The sequence below is a fragment of the Panthera onca genome, assembly GCF_046562875.1.
Source record: "Panthera onca isolate mPanOnc1 chromosome E1 unlocalized genomic scaffold, mPanOnc1 haplotype 2 h2.Chr16_ul_13, whole genome shotgun sequence".
Lineage (NCBI taxonomy): Eukaryota > Metazoa > Chordata > Mammalia > Carnivora > Felidae > Panthera > Panthera onca.
In genome coordinates, this window is record NW_027675812.1 from 117,706 (window position 1) to 129,711 (window position 12,006).

General features: G+C 37.8%; 1 protein-coding gene across 1 annotated transcript in view; it reads left to right on the forward strand.

Annotated features, from left to right (window-relative positions):
- The window catches only part of LOC144615334 (EF-hand calcium-binding domain-containing protein 13-like), a 23,736-nt gene extending 12,729 nt beyond the window's left edge, over positions 1–11,007 (forward strand). Inside the window, exons 7-10 of the mRNA XM_081794746.1 lie at positions 748–891; positions 2,676–2,747; positions 6,900–7,043; positions 10,934–11,007. Coding sequence (XP_081650872.1) covers positions 748–891; positions 2,676–2,747; positions 6,900–7,043; positions 10,934–10,971 — 398 coding nt within the window. The 3' untranslated portion in view covers positions 10,972–11,007. The remainder of the gene's footprint in view (positions 1–747; positions 892–2,675; positions 2,748–6,899; positions 7,044–10,933) is intronic.
- The last annotated feature ends 999 nt before the right edge of the window (positions 11,008–12,006 follow it).

Consider the following 12,006-nt stretch of genomic DNA (forward strand, 5'->3'; position numbering starts at 1 on the left):
GTGCTCTCCAGGCTAGGACCACCAATGCTAGATTGCAGCTACCTAGAGGAAGGTATGCCTCTTTGTAATTGATACATAGAGAGGGGTGCCTTTTTTCAATTCACACAAAAGCACAATATAGACTGGTAGTGGCCCTGGAGATCAAGAGCTTTAATCTCAAATTTTAGCATTTTTTTTTCGTTTATTTCATCAGTTGATAGAAGTCTTTAGATCTACATGTACAGGATGTTACTATTATTTAAGAAAGGGTCACAGCTTACTCAGTATTTAATGGATGAGTGGATTCAGGTAACCCATCATATTCTGCATATAATTTTTTGGTTTAATTTTTTCTTTTCTTAAAATGTTTAGTTTTAAGAGACAGAGAGAGAGAGAGAGAGAGAGGGAGAGAGGACAAGTGGAAGAGGGGCAGAAAGAGAGACACAGAATCTGAAGCAGGCTCTAGGCTCTGAGTTTTCAGCCCAGAGCCCAATGCGGGGCTTAAACCCAGGAACCATGAGATCATGACCTGAGCTGAAGTTGGATGCCTAACCGACTGAGCCACCTAGGCGCCCTTAATTTTTTTAAATGCTGCTTGAAATAAATAGGTTGTCAGTTACAAGTAGAAAATACTTTGCTTTTTTTCTGCAGAGATTTTAGTTAAATATATATACTTAAATTGAGAGTTCACCTATAGTGGACTCTGGGCAAACTATTTTGCATTTTTTAAAATAATAGTATCTTATATATATTTATTTATCTTTGTAGCAGTTAAAGAAGCTGCTTATATCTTGACAAGTGTTGATAATGGCAAGATTGGCATACGTAACTTGGAGCATGCCCTGAAAAGTTTGAATGTTAATTTAGCTGAGGAGGACGTCAGTGAAGCCCTTAAATATTGTGACATCGGTGGTGAGCATTTTTTTTGGCTTGAGATTCTGCTCATTTTTTCCTGTTTATAGGAACCAGTTTTAGAGTGTTTTATATGGAGGTAAAATGCTAAAGGCAGTCGCAGTGAGGCCTAGGTTGATATAAATTAGAGCCAAAATAGTCTGCTAATTTATTTACTGACCGTATCTATCTGTTCATACTCTACATATGCTTATTTAGATAATTAGCATTCATTTCTTGTAAGCATGGGTGGGAAAATACCATTATGTAATAAAACAAAGACATGACATCAGCAGCTTCATTTTGATCTGCAGTCTTTCTTCAGAGGAGACCCAATTTCACCTTTTATTTTGCTTGTCCCATTCTGCTTTTTTAACCAAAGGAAATACCCAAGGTTTCATTACATCTCAGAAGAATAATTATTTAGTCTTGATCATTGTTTCCAAGTGGTCACATATTTATCTTTGTTTTCCATCTTTGACTTCATGTATTGTGAACTTGATCTCCTTTCCTATTTACATCCACTCTTAAGTGTCAAATCGTGTGGGAATACTTCTAGAAGCTGGTGAGTTTTACCAGTTTTAGGTGGCTTTTTATTTGGGGTTTATCTTAACCAGCTTGTTTTTTCTATGGGAATCCCATGAGCATGTCTTAGGTTTAAGAGTACCTCCCCAGCATTGATTGGTTATTGCTTTTGCCATAGATTATTATTGACCTCAATCAATTTTTATGTTTTGACCTGGAGTTTTTCATATCATGAGAGTGGTATAAATTTAGACCCTAAGCCCACATGAGTTGCAGGAGATTTTTCACAGGTGATCTTTTTTACCCACTGCCTCTCAAAATTGGGAAGATTTAGGTCACCCTGGTGTTTACATGGGCCAGTGAATATAATATTTTAATCTCCCTTTCACTGGATTGAAATTCTTTAAGCATCCCAGTTTCATTTGGTATCTAAATTCAAACTCTCCGTGTAGCAGGACCCAAGATTTCTTTTATGAATATGCATGAACATTTAAATCAAGCACCTTGCTGCTTTTGGATCTAATATGTATCCCCAAATAGCTGTAGGCTTAGTATTCACTTGGTTTTCCCCTCTGGATCTCTGTGCCCACTTAACGTTTTATTATTTCCTTTTCATACAACTTGATAATGCATTTATAGAATAAAGTATTTCATACAGCATCTTTAGGAATTTGTAATCATTCCTGTGCTACCCAGCTTGCCATTTTGTTATAAGTTAAAGTCTTTTCATTGTAGGTATAGCCCTATATTTTCTGCTGTGGTTACATTACTGCATTTTATTTCCTGTGTGTGTGTGTGTGTGTGTGTGTGTGTCCCAATAGTTAACATTGTCACCTCTGGCCTTAGACTGCCTTAGTTCAAATACAGCCTCGAGCACTTTCTGGCTCTTGTGACCTAGACAAGTTATTTAATTTCTCTTTGCTTTCATCTTTTAAGGATAGGCACATCAAGCATGTTATAGAATGAATTCTTGTGCATATTTTAGTTAATAAATGTGAAGCATCATAAAAGGATACTTAGTATACATAAGGAACTCAAAAGTTATTTTAAGTTCTTACTTTTGAGTAAGAAGTCAAAAAAAGTGAACTATTAATATCATTAACTGATCAATAGGTGTGGTTCCTGAAAGTATGAAAAATTACATTGAAATAGTTTCAGCCATTTGAGAGAGAAAATAAGGTAGAATGAGACTTTAGGTATTGTTAATCAGAGCCTTTATTTTGTGTACTGACTGAGTATCAGGGTTTTAATGACAATATGCTTGATTTTGATATTTCCAGATAATAATGAGGTGAATTTAAAAGATTTCTTTGAAAGAATTAAAGGAAGTCCACCTTTCAAAGAGTCCGTAGGTAAGTGAATACTTCCAGTTTAAAGAAGTGACTGTAAAATAAAGATAATGAAATCACATTTAAAAAAAATCACTAAATGGATTTCAAGTGTTTAATTTGTAGTCTCTATAGTGTCAAAAAGGATTTCAAGCAGCTTATGCGATATAAAAAAAAAAAAAAAAAAAACAAGTGAAAATGGGACAAAGTTATAAAGGAGGGAAAAGAAATAAAACAGGGTCGAAGAAGATACACAGTAAATACCTTTGCTGTTAATATAAAGTCCTTCCTCAAGAGGAGATAAATTTTTCTTCACTCAAGGGGTTCTGGATCTATGAATTAAATCAGGTGTGGAAATTGGGTGAAGGACCACTACCCTCTGTGCTGTCTCAAGACAGGCCTTTGGAGTTTTCAGGTTTACCCAAATGGACTGGCCATTGATTTCATTTATAGAAATCTTAGCTTCATCTATCTAGTTTCTTTAAATGCTTGGGCCATTAATCCCTGTATCATTCTTACTACCATGTCATTTCTGTGGCCTAACCACATCATTTTGCCCCTGCTGCATAAAGACAATTGCTTGGTCTTTGTCCCCAAAGTTCCTCTCGTGCTCCTTGAAATTAGGGAAACCATTTCAACACCAGCATCTTTCCCTAAACGCCCATGTCTACAGAGAACACCTACCAAAGAACTCTCCGCAAATGCAGACACCCCTGCCAACAATGTATTTCTAAATGCGTTGGGGAAACAAATGTCTTTTTTTCTTCACGTTTGAATATCTCTAAAATTAGAACACCTTTATAATCAATGGCATTATTTATCAAATGTACATTTTTACTGAGATATAAATCACGTACCATAAAATCTCATCCTTTTTTTAAAAAAAAAATTTTTTTAATGTTTATTTTTGAGACAGGGAGAGACAGCATGAACGGGGGAGGGTCAGAGAGAGAGGGAGACACAGAATCTGAAACAGGCTCCAGGCTCTGAGCGGTCAGCACAGAGCCTGATGCAGGGCTCGAACTCACGGACCGCGAGATCATGACCTGAGCCGAAGTCGGCTGCTTAACCGACTGAGCCACCCAGGAGCCCCAAATCTCATCCTTTTAAGGTGTTCAATTCAGTGGTTTTTGGTATATTCACAAAGTTGTGCAACCATCACACTCTAATTCTGGGACATTTTCATCACGTCAAAAAAACCCCTGTACCCTGTAGTGCTTATTTCCCCACTCTCCCCAGCCACTGACAACCACTAGTCTGCTTTCTATCTGTGTTGATTTTTGAACATCATATAACTAGAATCATATAATTTGTGGCTTTTTGTGTCTGGCTTCTTTCATTTGGCATACTGTTGTTTGTTTTTTTTTTTTAATTTTTAATGTTTATTTTTGAGAGAGAGAGAGCGAGGAAGGGACAGAGAGAGAGGGAGACACAGAATCTGAAGCAGGCTCCAGGCTCTGAGCTGTCAGCACGATATGGGGCTCGAACCCACGAAACCATGAGATCATGACCTGAGCTGAAGTCGGCCGCTCAACCGACTGAGCCACCCAGGCGCCCCAGCATACTGTTTTTAAGGTTCACCTGCATTATAACATAAATGAGTACTTTATTCCTTTTCGTGGTAGAATAATATTCTGTGGTTATACCACATTTTCTTTGGCCATTTATCAGTTCATAGACATTTGGGTTGTTTCCCTTTTTTGGCCACTAAGAATAATGCTGTTATGAACATGTGTACATTTTTTTGAGTACAGGTTTTTGTGTGGACGTACATTTACATTTCTCTCAGGTACCTACCTAGGAATGGAACTGCTGGGTCACGTGGTAACTTTACATTCAACTTGAGGAGCTGCTGGAACATTTTCCAAAGCAGCTGCCCCATTTTACATTCCCAACAGCATTGTACATTTCTTTAAATCCTTGTCAGTACTGGGGTGCCTGGGTGGCTCAGTTGTTAAGCGTCCGACTTCGGCTCAGGTCATGATCTCGCGGTCCGTGAGTTCAAGCCCCGCGTCAGGCTCTGGGCTGATGGCTCAGAGCCTGGAGCCTGCTTCCGATTCTGTGTCTCCCTCTCTCTCTCTGCCCCTCCCCCGTTCATGCTCTGTCTCTGTCTCAAAAATAAATAAAAACATTAAAAAATAAAAAAAAAGTTTTTAAATCCTTGTCAGTACTTGTTACATTGTCTGTCTTTTTTATTCTAGCCTAGTCTCACAAGTATCTCACCGTGGTTTTGTTTTGCATTTTTCTGATGGCTAATAACTTTGAACATCTTTACATGTGTTTACTGGCCATTTAGAGATATGTACCCTTTGCTTATTTTAAAATTGGGTTATTTGTCACGTTGTTAGGGTTCTTATGTCCTGGATACTATAGCTTTATCAGATAGATGATTTGCAAATCTTTTCTCTAATTTTATGGGTCTTTTCGCTTTCTTGGTGGTGTCCTTTGAAGCACAAACGTTTTTAAATTGGGTGAAATCCAGTTTATATTTTCTTTTGTCACTTCTTTTGATATCATGTCTAAACATAATCCAAGATGATTAAGATTTATACTAATGTTTTCTTCTAAGAATTTTATAGTTTTAGCCTTTTAATTTCAATCTTTGATTCATTTTGAGTTAATGTTTGTATGTGGTGTGAGATGGGAGTCCACTTTAATTCTTTGGCATGCAGATAGCCAGTTACCCCAGCATCATTTGTTGACAAGATCATTCTTTTCCCCCTTAAATAAATGGTTTTGCCATCCTTGTAAAAAATCAATTGATCAGAAATGTATGGATTTATTTCTAGACTCCCAGTTCCATTCCATTGATTTTTATTTATTCTTATGCCACATGGTCTTAATCACTATAGCTTTGTAGTAAAGTAATAACCTAAACAGTAATTTTCAACCAGAGCAGGGCATCAAATTTACCTATAAAGCTTGAGTTACCTGGTTCTACTTCTGACTATGATGGAGTAGCTTATGTGAAACCAACCCTCCTGCTGAGAACAGCTAGTAAAATGTGGATTAAATTAAACAGCATCAACAACCACAACTGTTTGAAGGCATTGGAAAGTGACCAAGGCTGTCAAGATTTGTGGGGCTATAAGATAAATATAAAGAGCACGACTTACAGAAACAGCACCTTCTTCTTCTTCTTATTTTGTCTCTGTAACATAACTTTAAGTGAAATAAGGCAATAAAGTTTTGATGTAAACTTCTTTGTAATGCTTCACAATTATTTCAGGGTCCACATATGAAGTATTATGTAGCTGTAGGCATCATGGTTGACCAGTTACATACGTCTACTTGAAAGGCACAGTAGTTAAGAGCATGGGCTTTGGAAATATCGTGCCTGGATTTGAATCCTGGCCCTGCCACTTAATACCAGTGTATTCTTTAGTAAATCACTTAACCTCACAAACCTCGGGGCGCCTGGGTGGCTCAGTTGGTTAAGCGCCCAACTTCAGCTCAGGTCATGATTTCGCGGTTAGTGAGTTTGAGCCCCACGTTGGAGTCTGTGCTGACAGCTCCGAACCCGGAGCCTGCTTCAGATTCTGCATCTTTGTCTCTCTCTGACCCTTCCCCGCTCGTGGTCTGTCTGTCTGTCTGTCTCTCTCAAAAATAAATAAACATTAAATTTTTTTTTTAAATCTCACTAACCTCAATTCCTTCATCTGAAAAATGGGGATAATAATGCCTATCTTGGAATTATTATAGGTAATAATAGACTTAAGTAGGTAAAGTAGAAGTACTCAGAAGAGTCTCCAGCACTTAGTGTTCAGTAACTGCTAGCTGTTACAATACACAATGGTTTTTTTTGTTTTTTTTGTTTTTTTTTTTTTTTTTTCAACATTTTTTATTTATTTTTGGGACAGAGAGAGACAGAGCATGAACGGGGGAGGGGCAGAGAGAGAGGGAGACACAGAATCAGAAACAGGCTCCAGGCTCCGAGCCATCAGCCCAGAGCCTGACGCGGGGCTCGAACTCACGGACCGCGAGATCGTGACCTGGCTGAAGTCGGACGTTTAACCGACTGCGCCACCCAGGCGCCCCTACACAATGGTTTTTAAAACTACTAGTAATTTCATGTAAAGTTCTTTTATGCAACTCAAGCCCATTAAGTGAAAGTGAACAATGTACTCTTATTTCTGCTGTTGAAGCACGTTTTTGCTCTTTTTTTTTTTTTCTCAGTTACACAGCTACTCTTCATTACTATTCAAATTCTCCAGAATGATCTAATTGATGTCTCTAGCCTCAAGGCATTATTGATGAACAATGACTTTCATGCAGCTAATGTTTTACTTGATGAAGTATTAAGACATGGACCTGAACATGGTTAGTAGTCTGAATGCATCTAGTTGTAAAGGCCATCATCTACCAGTGGGGATGGGAGATGTATGGATGGGATATACAGCAATGGAGGGCACCCTGGGGGGGGGGGGGCGCTGCAGTGAGATGACTGGTGAGCACCAGTGCCACCATAGTGTGCCAAGCCTGAGCTCTGTGAAACTGAACAGATGGGTGAGTCTGGGCCTACTTTATCCCTGTGGGTGGTGGTACTTGGGAGATGAGGTCACTTTGTGAACTGACTGGCACGGGCAGTATTCAGTCAGAATGCCATGCACAGAGTACAACAGAGTCCGTGAGGCCCTTCGCCACGTGTTAACCCTTTGGAAGGTAAACTATGCTGATATCCAGGAATACCTCAGGGGGTGTTGCCTGCGGCATTGGCTCAAGGAAGCAGATGTTTATAAATGTACAAAATAACTGCGTTATTTTAATGACTGGTATTGTTGAATATCATTTTTGTTACGTTTTCAAAAGAGTTGGGGAATATTCTTTACTTTCCTATTCTCTGTAAGAGATTTTTTTTCTTCCTCAAATGTTAAGCAGAACTCACAGGTGAAGCCTTATGGGCCTAGAGTTTTATTTATGGAAAAATTCTGGACTATTGATTTAATTTCTGAAATTGTATGGTATTACCAAGAAAATATTCTATTTTCCTGTCAATTTTGGCAGGCTGTGTCTTTATAGGAATTTGTCCACTTCATCTGACTTTTCAAATGTATTGGATAAAGTTGTCCTTGACATCTGCTTTTTATCTTTTTTGATTTCTGCTTCATCTGTAATGATACCTTCATTTTCATCCTCAATATTAGTGACTTAGAGCTTTTTTTTCCCCCCACTCCACCTCCACAGAGTTTTTCTTTTCCTTTTTGTAAAATTGAGATATAATGGGCATATAATAACATTATGTAAGTTTAGAGTGTCCAATGTGTTGATTTGATACATTTATATATTGCAATATAATTATCACTGTAATGTTATCTAACACCTCTATCACATCACGTAATTATCACAATTTCTTTTTTTGTGGTGAGAACATTTAAGATCTAGTCTCTTAGCAACTTTCAATTATGTAATACAGTATTAGATCAGCACAGCATTAGATTTCCAGAATTTATTCATTTTAACTGCAAATTTGTACTTTTTAACAGTATCTCCCCAATCACCCCACCCCCTAAGTCCTTGGTAACCACCATTCTGCTCTCTTTCTGTGAGATCGGCTTTTTTAGATTCCACATATTAGCGATATATACAACATTTGTCTTTGGCTTATCTCCTCTAAGCATAAGGACTTCAAGATCCTACCATCTTGTTGCAAATGACAGGATTTCTCTCTTTCTCATGGCTGAAAAATATTCTGTTGTCTATTTTCACACTACCTCTGTTTATTCATCTGTTGATGAGCACTTAGATTGTTTCCATATTTTAGCTATTGTGAATAATGCTGAAATAGACACAGGAGTATGTCTTCAAGATCCTGTTTTCGTTTCCTTTGAATATACACTTGTAAGGGGAATTGATGGTTCATATCGTAGTTCTATTTTTAATTTTGAGGGGAATTTCTATACTATTGTCCATAGTGGCTGCACCAATCTACATTGCCACCAACAGTGTATGAGGGTTCCCATTCTCCACATCATCACAAATCCTTATCTCCGGTCTTCTTGATGATAGCCATTCTAACGGGTTTGAGCAATATCTCATTGTGGTTATGATTTGCATTTCCCTGATGGTTAGTGATGTTGAACACCTTTTCATGCACCTGTTGGTCATTTGGATGTCTTCTTTGGGAAAATGCCTATTCTATTGCTCTGCCCATTTTTAAAATAGTTCATTTGCTTGTTTGTTATTGAGCTGTGTGAATTCTTTGTTATATATTTTGGATAATAATCCTTTATCAGATATATGGTTTGCAAATATTTTCTCTCATTCTGTAGGTTGCCTTTTCATTTTGCCGATTGTTTCTTTTGCTGTACAAAAGTTTTTAAGTTGAATGTAGTTCTGGGGTGCCTGGGTGGCTCAGTCGGTTAAGCGTCCGACTACAGCCAGTTAAGCTTTCGACATCAGGTCTTGATCTCATGATTCTTGAGTTCAAGCACCATGTCGGGCTCTGTGCTGACAGCTTGGAGCTTGCTTCAGTTTCTGTGTCTCCCTCTCTCTCTGCCCCTCCCTGCTCATGCTCTGTGTCTTTCTCTCTCTCAAATAAATAAACATTAAAAAAAAGAAAAATCTTAAATGGCATCTAGTTCTACTTGTTGATTTCTGCTTTTGTTGTTTGTGCTTTTGGTGTCATGTCCAAAAAATCATTGCCAAGACCAATGTCTGAAAGCTGTTTCCTTATGTTTTCTTTACAGTATCAGATCTTACAATTAAATCTTTAATTCATTTTGAGGTAATTTTGGGGAGTATCCCAAGTGGTTATTCAGTTTCCCAACACCATTTGTTGAAGAGACCATCCTTTCTCCATTGAATGTTCTTGGCTGCCTCGTCAAATATTAGTTGAGCATATGTGGGGTTTATTTCTGGGCTCTGTCACTTCTGCTGTAAACTTTTCTACTTTTTTTTTTTTTTTTTTTTGCATTGGGTTTTTTTTTTTTTCTTCCTTTTCTCTCTCCCCCTCCTTTTTTTTTTTTTTTTTTTCCTTTTGGTTCTTTTCATGTCTATCCTTTATGTCCCTTACTATAGTTTGTCATATCCATTCTACCTTGTGTACCTTTACTTTACTTGAGTCTTTATTTTGGAGCTGACTTGGTCTTTCTACACAGTCTATTTTCTGAGTTGTTGGCTCCCATCTCAGATCTTCCTTTGTCCATTTCTATCCTGATTTGTTGAAAGAGTTGAGGGTGTTGGGTGGCACATTCAGTGTGGAGCTCTGTCTTCAGTTTCTACTGAAGTAAATGAAGTCCGTTTACTTTAATGGCACCTTTGGGGCAGAGGGTGGGAGGTGGGGGTAGTGAGCCTTCTGACATTTTGATACTGTTTAGTAGGGACTTCATCTTTAACTGCTTCTTTCTTTTCCTTCACCACCAAATTCTGTGCACTGAGTTCCACATCAAGATGCCATCTTTGGTCCTATGGATTTCTAAGCCTTTTTCTTAGATTTCTCCAGAGTAAATTTAGGTGGTTACCATTATCCTAAAAGTAGTGTTTCTTAACCTTTAAAAAAAAATATCACTCCCCTAAGGAGACTTTTTAGACATTTTTGTCTTTTTCACCATCCCACACGCTATGAATGTTTAATGCCAAAAATAAATATTTGCTTATGTACTGTGGCCACAAACCATTGTAATGGCTAAGATTTTTTCCCCTCCAAGAACCTGTTTTCCTTCCTGAAAGCCTATCACCCTCAGTGAAAATGCATGTCCTAAAGGTATCTAGAACTTTAGTTTCTGCTTATACTGCTAAACCCTATTTTCTAGAATTTCACTTAGATGTTAACACATTTGTAAGGAATATTGGCCTATAGCCTCTTTGCCTGCCCACCGTGTGTTTGTTTTGTTTTGCTTTTGTAGTTTTTGGACAAGTAGGAGCTACTGAAGGGTTTTATTCAGAGGAGTAACCAGATTTTTTTTTTAAAGAGAAAGACCTCTCTTGCTGCATTGTTTAAAATAAATGGAGAGAAATGAGACTGATGCGATAGATTTTTAGCAATGCTATTGTAATAGCATAGGCATTAACTAATATAGTGATATATTCAAGCAGTATTTGGAAATAATTGAATAGAAATTGATAATCATATGTATGCAGAAGTTAAGGAAGAAGGAACAGTACAGGCTGACCCCCGGGCTTTTCACCTTTGTTATAACTTGACTATTAACTGCTGACAGATTAATTCAGAAGCAGTAATTCCTTCATCTACATTTTACTTTGCATTACAGAAAATGGCAAGATTACCTTTGAAGAATTTTTTTATTAAGTTCTGTGATACATTGAACATGCCTAAAGCCTCAGGTGAGTTCCACTTAATATGTATCTACTGGCTCTGTGTGGAAGGACAGGCAGTGGTTTTCATGTTAAAACAACACAGGATTGGGGCGTCTGTGTCACTCAGTTGGTTGAGCAACTGACTCTTGACTTCGGCTCAGGTCATGATTCCAGGGTCATGGGCTCAACCTGCATCCATTCGCGCTGAGTATGAAGCCTGCTTAAGATTTCCTCTCTCCCTTCATCCTTCTCCCCAGCTTGTGCTCTCTCTCTCCCTAAAATAGTAAACAAACAAACAAACAAAGATGTTTTCAAAAAAAAGATGTTTTTTAAAACATCTTTTAAAAAACACACAGGATTAGATAAAGCACAGGTAAGTAAGAAACAATATAAAGATAAAACAATATAGGGGCACCTTGGTGGCTCAGTTGTTTAAGCGTCAGACTTCGGCTCAGGTCATGATCTTGTGGTCTGTGAGTTGGAGCCCCCCATCAGGGTCTGTGCTGACAGCTCAGAGCCTGGAGCCTGCTTCGGATTCTGTGTCTCCCTCCCTCACTGCTCCTCCCCCACTCGCTCTCGGTTTCCCTGTCTCTCTCTTTCTCAAAAATAAACAAACATTAAATTTTTTTAAAGATAAAACAATACAGTATTAGTTTATATAACTTGTGTTTGAATTATATGGCAAAGACTGCTAAATTTACCCCAAACTCAAAGTTATGGGTGGTTTTACTTTGATAGTGCTAGAAAAATATTAGATTATATACTGTTCTCTGAGATTATTCACTAGGTATATCTGACCTGAATTTATTAGAATATTATAAACAATGAGAAAATAATTTTTAGAATGCAAATTGGTGCAGCCACTGTGGAAGACAATATGGAGTTTCCTCAAAAAGTTAAAAATAGAACTACCCTATGACCCAGCAATTTCACTACTAGGTATTTACACAAAAGGTATACAAATACTAATTTGAAGGGCCACATGCACCCTGATGTTTATAGCAGCATTGTCAACAATTGCCAAATT